Genomic DNA, 17,416 nt, shown 5'->3' with positions numbered 1-17,416 from the left:
GCAGGGCTGCAGAGGGGGGCTAGCTGCGAAGCTAAAGAGAGATCCCTACAGACCACTGATTCCATCAATCCTGCTCTCCAACCTACCCCCCCTCCCAGGGGGCTACCACCCTCACAGCATCGTCATCATCGTCCTCTTCCTCCCCTGTGCCAGGAGAAATGAGTGCTTCAGGAGATGGAGGCAGTAGTAGCAGCTCAACAACAACTGCTTACCTGATCAAGGCTGCACTTTAAAAACTGAAACTGTCTAGAGAGGTGCTCTAAACGAAATGTCTTTTTGTCTACACTTGCGTATACAAAATGACAAAATACATCTAAGTCTAATATGTATATATATATATATATATATATATATATATATATATATATATATATATATATATATTTTTATACTGAGATACATGTGAATTTTCAAGAAAGACTTTTTTAAAGAGTCAATGCAATCCATAAAACAACTTACCTGTACATGTTAAATAACATAAGATAATAAGCAGTGAAAAGAAAAAAATCAGTAATGCTTTCCTTTAATGGAACTACTGCAAACCAGTAAATTATCTTGTATTTTAGGTTAAGGTCTTTAGGATATATTCAGCAAAGGAACTGAGAGATTATATGGTTTTCTTAAGTTATTCAAAATCCTTAGAGGAAGACACAAATACATAAGTTTACTATACTATATTACTATAAGCTTACAGAAAAAATGGGATCGTATGTCAAATTGCAAAAAATAAATCTAAATGTGTTTTTCTTCTTTTAAGAAGAAAATCATGCACTCATCGTCTTCTGCTTGTCCGAAGCCAGGTCGGTGGGACAGCAGTCTTAACTAAGACTCTGAGATTTTGCTCTCTACAGATACTCCATCCAGTTCTGCCAGGGGCAACCTGAGGCATCCCCAGGGCAGCTGAGAGATATACAGTCATGGCCAAAAGTTTTGAGAATGTTGAATCATTCATGACAAAGTCTACTGCTTCAGCTTTTATAACGGAAATTTGCATAAACTCCAGAATGTTATAAAGAGTGATCAGCGCAACAGTAATTTATTGCAAAGTCAATATTTGCCTAGAAAATGAACTTTATCCCCCAAATCCCATTTCAGCGTCATTGCAGCCCTGCCTTAAAAGGACCATCTAAAATTGCAATCAGTGATTGCTCCATTAACACAGGTGTGGGTGGTGATGTGGACAGGGCTGGAGATCAATCTGTCATGATTAAGTAAGAATGACTCAACTGGACACTTTAAAAAGAGGCTGGTGCTTGGCATCATTGTTTCTCTTCTTTGAACCATGGTTATCTCTAAAGAAACACATGCAGTCATCATTGCACTGAACACAGCTAAAAAGATTGCACCTCAGTCAACAATCTATTGCATCATCAAGAACTTCAAGGAGAGAGGTTCCATTGTTGCCAAAAGGCTCCAGGGTGCCCAAGAAAGACCAGCAAGTGCCAGGACTGTCTCTTAAAAGTGTTTCAGCTGCGGGATCGAGCTACCAGCAGTGCAGAGCTTGCTCAGGGATGGCAGCAGGCAGGTGTTAGTGCATCTGCAAGCACTGTGAGGCGGAGACTCTTGGAGCAAGGCCTGGTCTCAAGGAGGGCAGCAAAGAAGCCACTGCTCTCCAGGAAAAACATCAGGGACATACTGATATTCTGCAAAATGTACATGGAGTGGACTGCTGAGGACTGGGGCAAAGTCATTTTCTCTGATGAATTCCCTTTCCGATTGTTTGGGACGTCAGGGAAACAGCTTGTTCGGAGAAGATGAGGTGAGCGCTACCACCAGTCTTGTCTCATGCCAACTGTAAAGCATCCTGAAACCATTCATGTGTGGGGTTGCTTCTCAGCCAAGGGAGTGGCCTCTCTCACAGTCTTACCTAAAAACACAGCCATTAATAAAGAATTGTACCAGAATGTCCTCCGAGAGCAACTTCTCCCAACCGTCCAAGAGCAGTTTGGTGATGAACAATGGCTTTTCCTGTATGATGTAGCATCTTGCCATAAAGCAAAGGTGATATCTAACTGGCTCAGGGAACACAACATAGAGATTTTGGGTACATGACCTTGAAACTCCCCTGATCTTAATCCCACTGAAAACTTGTGGTCAATCATCAAGAGACGGGTGGACAAATGAAAACCTAGTAATTCTGACAAAATGTAAGCATTGATTGTGCAAGAATGGACTGCTATCAGTCAGGATTTGGTCCAGAAGTTGAGCATGCCAGGGAGAATTGCAGAGGTCCTGAAGAAGAGGGGTCAACACTGCAAATATTGACTTGCTGCATTAACTCATTCTATCTGCTAGTGTTGCGCCGATGCAATTTTTTGGCCCCGATACCGATACCGATACCCGATACTTGGCTGTGCAGTATCGGCCGATACCGATACCATAATAATGTAAAATAATCGCCATCATGGCTTTGTCAAGCAGCTGCCTACCTTTGTGAAGCAGGAAAAAAATCTAATACAAAGTTAATCCAGTAGAACTTTTTATTGCCTACCAGGAATGGGTGACAATAGTTGAATAAACTTTTGGCTCTCAAAATGGTATCGGTGCCCTATTTGTTGGTACTCGCCGATACCGATACCACCATTTTAGGGCAGTATCGGGGCCCTGTCCGATACTGGTATCGTATAGTTGCAACACTACTATCTGCCATTAAAAGCTTTTGTTACTCATAATATGATTGCAATTGTATTTCTGTATGTGATGACAACATCTGACATACACACATGAAAACCAGAGGGCAGCAGATCATGTGAAAATATAATATTTGTGTCATTCTCAATACTTTTGGCCATGACTGTAGACACTCTACACCGTATCCTGGACCTTCACACGTTGGGACATGCCTGGAACACCTGCCAGGCAAGGCGTCCAAGGGGCATCTGAAACAGATGTCTAAGCCACCTCAGCTGATTTCTCTCAATGTGCAGAAGCTGCGGCTGTACACTGAGTCTCTCCCCAATGGCTGAGCTCCTACCTCTTCCTTATCTCTAACCCCTTGTTCACACTGGCTCCGGTGCGGTTACCGAGCCAACGGAGACCGCAACTCCCGCACACCCCCTCTCACACCGCCCTTTTCACTACGGTGCTGTGCGGCTCTGCAGAATTTTCTGCAGCGCCGAAGTGTCTCGGTAACCGCAGCCGGACAGCTCAGCAGCCGGTGAGAGAGGTTTACGTCTTTTTAAGGACTTGGAATCACTGCGGCGCCGCACCCACCGCACTGCAACGGTAAGACCGGAGTGTGAGCCTGGGGTAAGGGAGTGCCCATCCACCCTGTGGAGAAAGCTAATGTCGGCCATTTCCTAAGGGGTCCTGATCATTTGGTCATGGTCCAGATTTCATGGCGATAGATGAGGGCAAGCACTTTAAGAAGAACCGCAGCGCGTGCTGTGAGTCTTGGCAGGAGGACTCCAGCAAAACCCTGTCATCCACAAAATCCCCCCTGACTTTTGGCTGTGCCTTGAAATCCTGTCCAGGAAGGTTATGAAACGTACAAGAGACAGAAGGGGCTGCTTATACTGGGAAGTGGCCTGATTTTGTGGAAGTTGGTTGGATCAAATGTGGTAACAGATGAGAGCAATTGTATCCACATGACCAAAACAACCATGTCATCAGCATAGAGGTGAAGAGATACATCAGGAACTTTAGGACCCACCTTACAACCATAACAGTTGTTGACATTTGCAAAATTAGGTTAACAGAAAAAAAGGCTTTTAAGTTGATTGCACACTATTTTGGATAATATATATGTTTTTATAATCTTAGTAAATCGATGGTAATGTAACATAATTGTTATGAGGGCTTATTTTGTTTAAAAACAAGAGGTACAACTCAAACCATTGGTCTACATGTTAATCTTTTGTCTTATTTTTCTTTACAAAGTTACCATCTAGACTGCTAATGTGAATTTAAAATGTGTAAATTAAAAGTGTAGTACTTAACGTTTAAACATTTTGTGTTTTCGGTTATGTGTTTTTAGTTGGTCGAACCTCTGACTCCCAGTGGAACAGCTCCTAATCAAGCCCAGCTTCGCATCCTCAAAGAAACAGAACTTAAAAGAGTCAAGATTCTCGGTTCTGGAGCCTTTGGAACTGTTTACAAGGTAAAACATGAGCTTTTGAGACCTTTAACTATGTGCACCCGAACTAAAGATATTCAAATAAACTTTATAATCTACTTATATAAAAAAGTGTAGCAAAGCGTAGAAGAAAATACCTAACAAACAGATTCTAAACTCAGTTAAATGAAAAATGATCAAGAAAAATACAGAAGATAAAGTTAAGGTACAATGAGGAGTCGCTGTATGAACAATTGCTTTTCATTATCTAAGATGACGGTAAAGCTATTGTCACTGTTTAATTTTAGTTATAACTGGCATTGCTTAAGGCTTTTAGAAAGTAAATACAAAATAAATATAATGACTTAATACACATACAAAAGGAAGATCAGTGTCTTTGTTGATTCAGCTTTGTAAAAGGTCTCTCAGTGTGTTGACCTGATTTCCTTGTGCAGTTAATTTCAAACCTCTGGGGGTTAGACTTCAAATGGTTTGTCCCTTCTATTATTTAACATAGCCCTTGAAAACAGATAAATAGTGCCTTGCCTGGGGATTTCTGGCTTTATATCGCCTCATATGTAACTAAAAAGGTCATGTAGCACATATAACTCATGTGACAGTCACACATTATAATGGGCAGATGAGATGAGCATCGGGATCATTAATTATGTTATATATGATGAAAAGCTTAGAGCTGTAAAATAAAACAATAAGTAATAGCTGACACTGACAACCCTGGGGCGACAATGAAATAAGAGAGAAGTGAGGCCATTGCCACTGTAATAGTGGATAGTAGAATCAAGGGAAAAGCTAACAGCTAAAATTAGAGGGCTAGCTCCATATTATTTTTGTGGGGTTATACATACAATGGATTAAACCGTTATAGAAATCACTGACAAGGTTTATAACATATGATATGACTAATGAATTCAAATGAAAACATTGTTTTTTGTTTTGTTTTTTCAAATTACGGATAAACGACTACACTTGGCTTGACAAAGTTTTATGTCATAATTTTAATATATAGATAATTTACTGTTTACTCTGCAGCTGTACTTACTGTTTTATTTTATTGCTCTTACCTATTCATCACATATAGCACATGTAGGCCTACATAAAAACTAGAAAAAGACCCCCACAAATAGGTATTTTCCCCTTACATATTGTGACTTCCACCCTTAGCTAATAGCTGTATTCACAGAATCTTGCAAAACATTCCTGGATCCAGATGGTGTTCTGGCTTATCACCAAAATGTATTAATTTATAACCAATCACAATACACACCTTCTCTAAAAAATTTCACACAAATCCATCTATAACTTTTTTAAAACATGAAAAGATAACCTCCTTGGCTTCCTTAAAACTAAATACATCCTTTACTAGGGCTTTGAACATGTTGTACTTCTCAGGAGGGCTTAAGGTATACGTCTTGAATAAATAATGGAATGAAATATTTGGATTTGTTCGCACTTAAGGTAACATTTCTATGGATTTCCAACTGACAAAAACCCAATCAATTTTCCAAGTCTCTTAAGCTGACAGAAGATGTTTTTTTTATCTTTTTTATTTAGTGTAACTGAGATTCTTGCCTAGGACAGATGTGCTTCGAATATTTAGGAATAGTCTATTGCTTCAATAATCATAAGATAAGTTAAGATTAAATTTATTGTCCCAAAGGAAATTTGATTTGGGTACAGACTCTGGCTGCTACATAGTGCAAACTATGTGTCACACTGCATTCACACATAAAATCACTGCTATAAAAATTCCATTAAAAGACAGTAAATAAATACATAGGAAGCATGTTACATTACATTCACAATAATAATAAAATAAATAAATAAAATAAAAATAAAAATTATAAAAACCCTTCTTTAAAAAAAATCTGTTATGTGAGATAATGAATACATAAAAAAGCATGTCAGTTTAGTCATAAATGTTTAAGCTCTGTATGAAAATAATCCAGCTGCGCTAATTTTTCTAAAGCACTTTTTTTTGTTAGGATCTGAGTTTGAAATGTGACTTGAACATGAAATTCAGTATGAGAATAAAAGATGCATATGTATGCATAAATATTTTTTGGGCCTATACAAACATCACATATAGCGTGTTAGAATTTAAAAATCAATTAGGTTTAATACAGAAAATTAAGATCAGATAAATCCAAACAATGTCCCTATACTCTATATGAGGTCTTTTACTTCTAACTTTTCCCATCCTTCAAACTGATTTCAGCACCTAAATTAATGTGTTCCTCTCATTAAGTTTTGTTTCTCACAGTTCCATTCTTTTTATCTTTTAAATATTTTTTGTGAGTTCCAATTTTTGTAACAATTTTCTTAGCTATAAAAGTCATCTTACAAGATTCTCTTTCATGCCTTGTCATAGTTATGCCACAGGAAAACTCAAAATCCGTCAATCACTTTCAAACAAATAAAAATGTGTTACCTTAAATATTTGGTGAATTCTTAGTTTTGAACAAATGCTTTTACCAGAGATATTTATAATTAATAATTATTTAATGACTGAAACATTGTTCTTACTAAATTTATCAAAGTTAGTATGAGCATACCCCCACAACAAATAAATACTAATAACTTGGTTGAAAATATGGTTGTTTTAACAACAGTCAAGTTTGTGATAGCTGGAGACAGCGGGTATTTTAGTAGTACAGTCACGTTACTGTGGAGGAAATGTTAAACATTTATTAATACTATGACAGAGTTCAGAGGCTCCTGTTTTCACACACCTTTCAGATGCTTTGGTTGCTAAGTCACTTTAATCCAACCTGAAATTAGATTGTTCAACAAGATTCAATCATTTCACTTCAGCCTTTTCCAAGGGCAGAATTCCGTTATTAAAACAGCAGGCAGAACATTTCCATACTCTCTGCCTGTGAGAATATGAAACAGTTGGAAGGCTGGGAAATGCTACATTTTTAATAGGGATTCCTCTTTTTCCTCCAACATCTATAGTATATTCCTTTAAAACAGTTTCAGTCAGTAATTTAAGTTTGTAATCAGTTTAATGAGTCAAACTTCTTTCTTACTTGTTTTACCTCTTAAGGGTATTTGGGTCCCAGAGGGTGAAACTGTGAAAATTCCGGTGGCCATCAAGATCCTTAATGAGGCCACTGGACCCAAGGCAAATGTGGAGTTCATGGACGTGAGTATTTTCACTATGATTTTTCACTGATTTCCTGTGGATTTGAAAAAAATATATATCTTTCATTTTAAACTTGAATCTTATATAACTGTCAATCTTATATAACTGTCAATCTTATATAACGTTTATAACCGCCATGCTTAGCTTCTTTAATCTCTTTTCAGGTCTAATAAAGGTCTCACTATCTCTGCTAAAAAATACACACAAAGACAATTTTGGTAGTTTTATAGTTGTAGTTTTGATATTTAAATACAATATTGCATGGAGGACACAAGATATGCATTGTATCCAGTCAGAGCTTCTTTTTCAACATGTTTTCTGGGTGACATTACTGTATATTTCTTGTTATAAACAAAGAATCTCTTATCTTGTAACAATTCTTTATTTATGGCTTTCTTGGTATTACTTCATTATGAACCCACTCAAGTAGTCCATGAAAAGTTATTTCAACTGAAGATCTCTACTAAGCTTTAGATCTGCAGCTCCTGCGACGCTATGCCAAGGCATTTTTGGATACTGCATTGCTTAAAGAAGTTTCTTCCAGAGCTGTCAGTTGACCTAAACAGCCATGTAGTTATGTGCTATCTATTTTTGGATGGACTGAATCAACACAAAGTGACATTTGCAATACTTGTTTTACAAATTTAAACCTAACCCTCCTTAGAACATATCTAGCACTTTTTCCATTTCTTATGTGCAGTCTTCCTTCATCTTAAGGCTTTTATTTTTCCACAAGAAGTGGATCCTATGTCAATCACTCTTACAAGATGTTGATGCCTTTAGGATACAGTTGTATTTATTCTCAGATTCAAGTGCACACTGTTTAATCTATTAACCTATTGGTTATCATTTGAGGTCAGTCAATAACACTCAATGTTAAGTATGCAGTAAATGCGCACAGTAGCTGTCTGATTTTTCATTTGTAAAAAAACATAATTTTTTTACAAATTCATTTTTTTTTTTTCTCTTTGTGTTGCATAAAATCTTATTGAAAGTAGTTGTGGTTCTAAAAGGCAATTCTACATTTTTTTCTCTGACATGTCTAATCATCAGGAAGCAATTAAGTTGAAGTTCTGTTAAAACACTTCAACAATTTGATTAGGACCTGGATTTATTGAATCTTCCCCCTTTAAAGACTATATATAGCTGAATAAACAGCTTGAATTATATTTAATTAATTAATATTAAATCATGATAATATAATTGATATCATCTTTACATATTTAATTAATTAATATGTAAATAGTTGATCAAGCTTCTGCCACTGGTTCTTAAATGTATAGTAAAAAAATATGAAACTTATAAATGCGTATTTCAGAAACAAGGAAATAAAAAATGCATTGCATCATAAAGATATCAAAACAAATGTCGAGTATAATATTAAAAAATGTCAATCAAGTACAAAGCAAACTAGAATATTTCAAAAGAAATTTTGAAGGGGGGCCACCTGCTGCCCCGTCGGGGAACCCAACTGATGGGAGGGGCCCCCAAAACCAACATTGGGGCTCCCAAGACTGATATCTTATGCCTATGAGGGCAACTGATGGACTGAAAAAGGACAAGCCCATTGGCACAGAGAGCTGTGCATAATGTTGGCTGAAAACTAAGTATAAGTATATCCATAATGCATTGAAGTGACAAAATCACCATTGGTGGGTTTAGGCTGCATGTTACGAGTTAGTAGATGCTTAGTAGATGCTTTTTTGAAGAGGAAATAGATGAGCTTTATTTGGAAATGTGCACTCAGGTATGTTGTCGACAGGCCTTGGTAGTGTAATTTCAAGAAATTGATTGAGTTTGGGTCTATGAGCCGAATGCCGCAATGAATCAGTGTTTATAAGGAAGAGGCTTTTATTTTTTAGTGTACCTGTAGTCTTATTTTGAAAGTCTGTCAGGGATATGTGTAAAGGGAAGGGTCATGCCCAGCAGTGATATAGAATCAATTTCCAAATGTTAAATCACTGGTTTTCCCTGTTATTAGGTAAATAGAGGCTTTATTAGAGTACAAATGGGAGACTTTCATTTTGAAATTTGCTTTGGGGTGTGTTTTGAAAAAGTCGCTAGAGTCTAATATAAACAAACTGGTTGAATTTCGGTCATGATATTTAGCCATTTGCATCAATATGTATATGTGTATAGTGTAGTGGCCCTTATTTTGTAGAGTCTCTGTAGTCTTACTTTGAATGTCTAACAGGGCTGTGTTTTAAGTAAAGGCTCAGACCCAGCAATGATACTTAACGATTTACCAATTGTCAAATCAGTCTTTTTACCTGTTATTAGGTCAATAGTTTAAGTGGCAATGGGGGCTAACAGAACTGGCAGCATTGCGAGGCAAGGGCTCAAACATGTACGGCTGTAAGCCTTCTACACCAAACGAAGCTTCTGCCGCCCTGGCGTCCTCTTCCACAACATATTCATCCCTGTTTTCCTCCTCTAAATAAAAAATGTATGCGGAGGAGAGTCATCCGCGACCTCCGACACAAAACTCTCCTCCTCTTGCAAGTTGTCGCTGTCCATCATGTTCTTTGACAGACCTGTGAAGATATTGATACAGTAATCATTGGGACTAAAAGATCTAGAAATAACTCAACATTGAATTAAATGTATATAACCCTACTTTGAGTAGGTAAACAAGATGATTCTGCCAATGGAATGAGTATATTTACTCTTAAAATACGATAATATACATTTGAAGTAAGCCAATGCAGTTGTTTTTTTTCTTATTGTAAATGTAAATTGTCTTGTTCCATTGGCAAAGTGTCTCACCTCCTCAATTCCAGAGCACTGAACTAATTTAAAAAAAAAAAAAACAATTATAATAGTTATTTAGATTTGGGTTTTTTTTCCAGTTTAAAAGCATGGATTCCAGCTGAAGGATGATGAGCTTGTTTTTTTTTTAATTTCTTAAATTTTTTTTTTGTTTGAGTTAGTGAAATACAGCCATTTATCTGCTTTTATGATGTTTTCTCATTATTTGGTTTGGTTTGGTTAGAGAGATTTTTTGCAATTTTCTCTCTAAGAAAGTTAGCAAATTAATTGCAGGCCCTGGTACATTGGCATTTAGGTGGTTAAATCACAGGTATATTGTGTATCGTTAAACTCGTCCAAGTTTAGGGTACGATGAAAAGTGTTAAACACAAGGGTATTCGTAAGCAAAACCTGTGCCACTTTACCTATGGTCTGAGACAGGCAAGGATGAATAGTCTTACAGGACACTGTATATCCAATATTTTAGTTTGGCCTATTTAACTTTTGACTGCCCAGTTGGCAGTTTTCAGTTAATAAGCCAGACAACACTAGTTACTTTTCATATAGAAAAACATGTGCAAAAAATCTACAAAAGATATCAATAGATTTGATGTAGAACACAATCTCAGTTCTTAGGGATCTGCTTCTTTACTTGGAGTCAGAAATTACCTTCATAAAAGCAATCACCAGAAAACTGTTTTTTTTCTGGATCAAAACACAAGTCAAAGGAGACCCTGAAGCTACCGAAAAAAGAAAGCTGGTACCCCATAAGTCTCAATCAGGGTTTTCTAAGAGCCTTTCCTGTAAAGAAAAGCACACACTTCACACAAAGGGCTTCCAGCACAGTCCACAAGGTCCCATTTATAAAACATTCACAGCTTAGCTCATCTGAAAACAGAAATCTGAAAAGAAAAAAAAAAAATCAGAATTATTACACTATAATGATGCAATGCAGATGAAATAACTCTCATCAACACACACGTACACTGAACGCGACCCACTTGCGCTCCTACTTGCACTTAGTTTGACAGTCAAAAAGAGAGTATTTGAGGGTCTATTTTAATCACAATGGCTTGGATGAATTCCCTGCATGTGTTTAATTTTATGCTCTGTGTTTTTTTAGGGGCTTGTAGGATAATCAGAAAATCGGAGTGATGTACCTGACACAGCTACTGAAGGTTATATATAGATGCAGCTAGGGGATTGAATTATAAAAATTGTGACATTTTGGGGGGGATTGATACTGAAAATGTTAGAATTGTAGATATGAAGTATTTACTGATTGTTATGAAATCAATTTTACCAAATTCTTTTAATAGAAATTAACAAAAGACTAATGATATTTTTAATGACCCAACAACCTGTAAAACAAAAAGCAAAAGCCAAGCTGAAACAAGCCAGAGAAAAGCCTCTTTTTTCAAGAGGGGAAAATATAACATGCTGTATTGTTTTTTACTCATATAACAGATTCTCTGCTATCTGTTCCTCATAATGATTATGGTTATGCTTTTTAGGGAACACAGTCAGATTCATTGCAGGGTGAACATACAGTAGTAGCCATTCAAAATTTCCCCACTTTCCTTGATGGGCTCTTGGCTGGTCATTGGTTGGTCCCCCTACAATTCCTTTGTAAACATCAATCTTTGTACTAAAATATTATTTCTGTCATGATTTGTGGACATTAAGATCTAAAGAGAAGTGGCATCTCTTGTTCAGACCCTGTAATTCTGTGAAAGGTTGGATTCAGAGTAAAAAAAAATGTAAGAGAAGCCCATGGACTGGAAGTTGGAGGGGAGTTTGCTGCCATTCGGCTGGCGTATGACTGGGAAGGGCCTTTTTGAATAGCTGCTACTGTAAGTGAATAGCTGTAACTTATAATCAGCCAGTTTTAGGTTGGGTCGGCATTAATGTTTCACTGCTAACTCAAGCTTGACATGACACACAATTTATAGATAAATTCATAAACACAGCTGCCTGTAATTAAAAGAGTTGTTAGGTGTCTGTGGCTTCTTTCTTTTTTAAACCTGACTTTATGCAGTGCTTCTTTAATTTTATCAGATAAGTGAAGGTGTAAGGCACTAAGTGTTCTGTTGGTTTTGCTAATAAGTTTCTGTGACTTAGTTTTGGTTTATAAGTGAGTTTGTTAGTTTGTTTTAGTTTTCAATAGCTGCAAGGCAATTACAGCTCACCACCTCAAAAAATCTTTCTGTAAAAACGAAAGCTTTTACTATCAAAGCTGAAGGCATTTTGTTTCTGTAAAGAAAATAAAAATAGCTCTTTTCTTATTTTAACCTGGTGAGACTCTCTGTCAGGGTTCTGTCCTCTGCTTAGGTTTATGTTTCATTTATTTGTAATTCTATGTCTTTGCAGTTGTTTTCTGGCTGTGTTGTATTTTTGTTTAGAAACTTTCTGTTGCCCCCTTTTTGCTTGGCTTCCTTCTTGTTAGTTTTATTCACACCTGTTCCATATCAGCTCATTAGTCCATTCTTTGTTGTGTTCCCCATATATACACCACCTGCAGTTCCTTATTGCTGGTTTCTTGTTGGTTTGTTGCTTCACCGTCACATCTTTGTGTTCTCCCTCACGTTAACTGGATTTTTGTGTTTCAGTATTTTGTGTTTTTAAACTTTGCACCAGTTGCCTGTGGGATTTTTTATTAAACAGCAAAAGTAATCAAAAACCTCCACCAACCCTTGAAACTCTTACAGTGAAAAGCTGCAATTAAAAAAATGTTACATTTATTTATTACAGGTAAAACAATCATATTCTTCAAAATATTTCTATCTAAGGAAAACTAGTTGATTGGGAGGAGTCATTGACTCTCTGCAACCCCTCGCACTGAGCATGCATGTTAAGCGACAGTGGAGAGGAAAACTCCCTTTTAACAGGAAGAAACCTCCAGCAGAACCAGACTCATTGTCGAGGTAGGCTCAGATTCGAGGGGACAGAAGCAGATAAAGACATAAACAAAATAAGTTCATTAGCACTCAGGCTACGGCAAAAGACTTTGATGCTGTGAATCAAAGTATGCTTAAATGAGTAACCTAGAAAAGGATTAGAGTAGTCGCCCCCCTGGCTCGAACACTGGTGGTAGAATAAGGCAGAGGATGAGTGGGACTGACAATGAGGGAGCAGATGGTGTGAAGGTGGATGAAAGTTTGCTTGTCTGCGAGAGAGAGAAGTTGGGCCAGGAGCTAAATGAAGGGGATCTTGCAAGATGATTGGCTTCGGAGAACGCATGGCCCCCTAGTTGATTTGCTGGAGCGGAACGAGGGATATCTCAGGTGGAGATTGTTTATATTGCACATTCAATTTAAGTTTAATTAAAAAATACGTATTAAAAAGAGAAATAAAATACGGACACTGGAGGTAGAATAAGGCAGAGGATGAGTGGGACTGACAATGACAATTGTCATTTGTCTTCAGTTCTTGAAAGGACTTTGACTTCTTTAAATTGACACATGACTGAATAAACTGGCTGTGTTCTGTCTAACAACAATGGCTTTTTAATTTGAAGATTTTTTTTATTTAAATTCCACTTGTATGAAAATATTTTCATTGATTTTAGGTCACAGCAGGGGGTGGTAATCACCTGTTGTTTGCAAACAAAGAAGGAGAAACAGAACTCCACATTCCATTAAGTCAGACAGTGGCAACAGTTTGTCAACTGTCACACTTTTCAAATGGTCCATATTATATATGCAGGGAGGGGAGTGGCGGCCAAGTAGTTAGGGCATAGAACTTGGAAGCCTGAGGTTGTGAGTTAAAAACCCACTCCCACAGGCAATTCCACACTGCTCCCCGGGTGCCCCATGATAGTAGCCCACTGCTCCCCAAGGGGATAGGTTAAATGCAGGGATGAATTTCTACAATGTGAGATCAATAAAGTTCAATTATAATTATTATGCAGAGCTTTTTTGTGGGAGTTCTTAAGACCCCCAAGGTACTCCCCTCCCACAGCTGTTGAAGGTAAACAAAACCAATATACCAATGAGGCACAAAAAACTGAGGTAAAGCCAACTGTTAATTGAGTAGTACATTATGATCAAATAAAGTTTCTCTTTTTTTTTTTTTGCAAAACTTTAGGGACCAAAACTCATAGGTATGAAGCTGAAAATTAATTATTGTCATCAAGCAAAAAAAATATCAGTAATGACTCAACTATATTCAGTCGGTCGCTCTGCTCCATAATTTCTCCTTTCTGTCCCTGCTGAAGTTGCAAACAGTAGAGCATGTGCATGCGCCAAATTTTGCTTTCAGTAAACATGCACATTGCTGACACGTGCAATTAAACTAGGAAACTGTAGTCCTAATTCATACACCTTAAAAAACAAATCTTTTTAAAGCTTAGTCATGGCTAACGCGTTACTGTCAAACTAATGTCAAACTAACTAATGACAAACAAATTAGTTACAATGCTAGTTACTGTAAATGTAACATAGTTACTACAGCTTATAGTATTTAATATTGTTAGTTTTAACACTTTGCAGAAATTATCTAAATGAAAACCTGTGATCTGTACTGCAAAGTTTTCTCGTGTTGTCCCCCCACCCCCTGTAATAAGACTACGCACTGTAGTTCTTTTTATTCACTTTATTAAAAGAAAAGGGACACTTTATCTCCATCACCAGAGCATCATCCCTCTGTTGATAGTCTTTGTTTATAGTGACCTTTGGAGATCCCACACTCTTAGGTTTATCATTCTTATCTTGTAAAATGTTAATCTTGTACAGGGCGTACTTCTGTAGTCCATGTTAAAAAAAAAAAAAAAAAAAAAAAGGTCAGGCATACTTACCAGTTCTGCAAGGTTTATACCTGAAACCGAGGAGCAGAAACTCTCAAGCCAAATGTTATTTTGATTCGTCAGCCTTTCCTTCAGCTATCCTAGAAATGAACAAGGGATACAGGCAAAAATACATTTTTACATTTATTTTTTTTATGGTTTAATTGTCATGTAAAAAGTTCAGAACTCGTCTTACCATCGTGTTTAGCATGTGTTTTAAATTCACTGATTTTATTTAAGTATTTGCCTTTGGTATTATTTTATCTTAATGAAAAGAATAAATCGTAAAGTATATATGTTATCTCAATTGCATGCAATGTGACAGACTACAGATGTGCATTTATTACAAATATAACCTGTATTTCTTCCTTTTTATACAAAATATCCACAGTGTGAAGTAAACAAGTAGAAATCACCCTTTTTTTTTTTCTAAAATCTCGCTGGCAGGTGTTAATGATTTACAGCAATCCCCAACCCAACCCACCCCTGCCCCCATTGCTGTATTTACCTCATTTTTATTTTACTATGAAGAACATCAAATCTCTTGAAGTAGCGAGTCACTTTGATCTTTGCACTGAATAGAATTCAACTGTTTCTGACTGAGTGGATCGTTGCTGCTCACTTCAAGAGGAACTTCAGCCTTAAAGAGAATAAGGGGTCCTGTGATCTCCGGGAGTACAGTCTACAATAGCAGACATGATGAACGCTTCAGGAGTGTGAGAATGTTTGAGCATGTGTCCTTTGACATTAGCAGGGAAACTACCTTTACACAAAATGACATTTCAAGAGCAAGGTCTAGACAATCTTTTCATTTGGGAATTACCTATTAATATTTCAGACAACTTAACTTTTCGACTTTATTTTCTCCTTTGCAGGAAAAATGCTATTATTGTGCATAAGATCATCTGTCAGTGATCGTGTAGAAATCTTCAGATTATGGCAGTCCCTATAAGGTTTTGTGGATAATGTCTATTTTATGTGTGTTGTAGTTAGTTTGTTGTATATATATTTTACTGGCAATTGTTGTTTTGTGTGTTCATTTAAAACAAACTGCTCTCTAAAGTGAGCAATTTGAGTATAAACAATAGTTATTCCCCTCCCTCTCTCTCTAAAGTAATAAAGCATTTAGTTATAAATGAAATTAACTTGAACAACCTAATTATTGAACATAAAAGCATAAGGTTTTGTTTGTTAATTAGATTGACTAACATTGATTGATTAGTGGAGAGCAAATTATTACCTATTTACATACGTTTTACACAAAATGTACATTTGCAACACATATTTAGGCCAACCATTGTTTTCTTTGGTCCAGATCACCAGAGATGTAACACATTATCTTGTGTAGAAAAATTTTTTCTTTTTTTTTTTTATATTTCTATGTTTTAAAGTATCCATCGGCAAGCTATGCCTAGATCACCCTGCATGCCTTAGTGTGAATCTTTATTTTTTTCAGGAGGCTTTGATAATGGCCAGCATGGAGCACCCTCACCTTGTCCGGCTGCTGGGTGTTTGCCTTAGTCCCACCATTCAACTGGTGACACAACTGATGCCTCATGGCTGCCTGCTTGATTATGTTCACGAGCACAAGGACAACATTGGATCACAGCTACTTCTCAACTGGTGTGTCCAGATTGCCAAGGTAAGAAGAAATATACCTATGTTACCTATATATATTGTCTAAGAGACTAGTAGGTACTTGATATAAGTATCTGCTAGTTAAATACAATGTTGTGCTTTGGTTGAAAAGTTATATAAGTTTTAAACTGTCTTACTCTGCCTGTACTAATAAAGATCAAGTAAAATAATACATACGTATCTTTAGGTAAGAAAATTGCAAGTCATTTCAAAGGCTGTAGATTAAGCAAACAGGTTGCTTTAGAATTTTCAGTTTCCCTAAAGAACTGAGATTAATAGTAATTTATTTTGCTGCTAAGCTTTACTGAAGTAAATGTTAGGGTTATAAACACACTAAAACAGGGCTATAAATGCAGAAAAGCTTTATAATTAAAGTGTTGCTGTCTAAAGATATTTGTACATATGCCGGCAAGAGTGTTCTCTATGTCTGTACTGCAAACTGACAGAAATTTAAAATCACAGAAAGTTTTAAAAAAGCCAATCCCCTAAAAATGCCAGAATAATCCTCAGAATGATAGCTTTTTTTTTTTCTTGTTTGCACTGTTTCACAAAAAAAGATTCATTGCATTATTATAGAATCAAAAATTTGATATAGTCTTACCGTAAAAGGATACTGAATATGCCAAAGCATGGTGCATTTTATGATTGACTGCATACATACTGTAGTCTTACACAGAGAGCAATGTAATGAGTGACAAGATTGATAAAGAACAATGGAAATTACTTAGGAACAGATACAGCTTCTTTTTAATATCTTATTCAAATACTGCTGTTGCTGTTTTAGGCTAAATCATAAGCTTGCTGTTCTCCAGTGACTTTCCAAAGGAAATATTAAGTCATCATCTAAACTTGAGACACATTTATGCCCCTGCACAATTTCTTTTTTTTTTTTCTTACCAAAGGGATCTAATCCCTATGTTAAGGGGACCTCCAAGATTAAATTTTGCCCAGCATGTTTTAAAAGACCTGGTCACTAGCATAACTTTGAATTTTACACACACATACTCACATATGTGTGTGTAAAATT

At 36.6% G+C, this 17,416-nt stretch overlaps 1 protein-coding gene across 1 annotated transcript in view; it reads left to right on the top strand.

Annotated features, from left to right (window-relative positions):
- The window catches only part of erbb4 (erb-b2 receptor tyrosine kinase 4), a 367,864-nt gene that overhangs the window by 313,477 nt on the left and 36,971 nt on the right, over window positions 1–17,416 (top strand). The window contains exons 18-20 of the mRNA XM_015379960.1: window positions 3,977–4,099; window positions 7,122–7,220; window positions 16,208–16,393. Of these exons, the coding sequence (XP_015235446.1) occupies window positions 3,977–4,099; window positions 7,122–7,220; window positions 16,208–16,393 (408 nt within the window). The remainder of the gene's footprint in view (window positions 1–3,976; window positions 4,100–7,121; window positions 7,221–16,207; window positions 16,394–17,416) is intronic.

Source organism: Cyprinodon variegatus, unplaced genomic scaffold, assembly GCF_000732505.1.
Source record: "Cyprinodon variegatus isolate N-32 unplaced genomic scaffold, C_variegatus-1.0 Scaffold204, whole genome shotgun sequence".
In the NCBI taxonomy this organism is placed as follows: domain Eukaryota; kingdom Metazoa; phylum Chordata; class Actinopteri; order Cyprinodontiformes; family Cyprinodontidae; genus Cyprinodon; species Cyprinodon variegatus.
The sequence above is the reverse complement of the archived record's forward strand: the minus strand, read 5'-3'. Positions and strand labels throughout refer to the sequence as shown.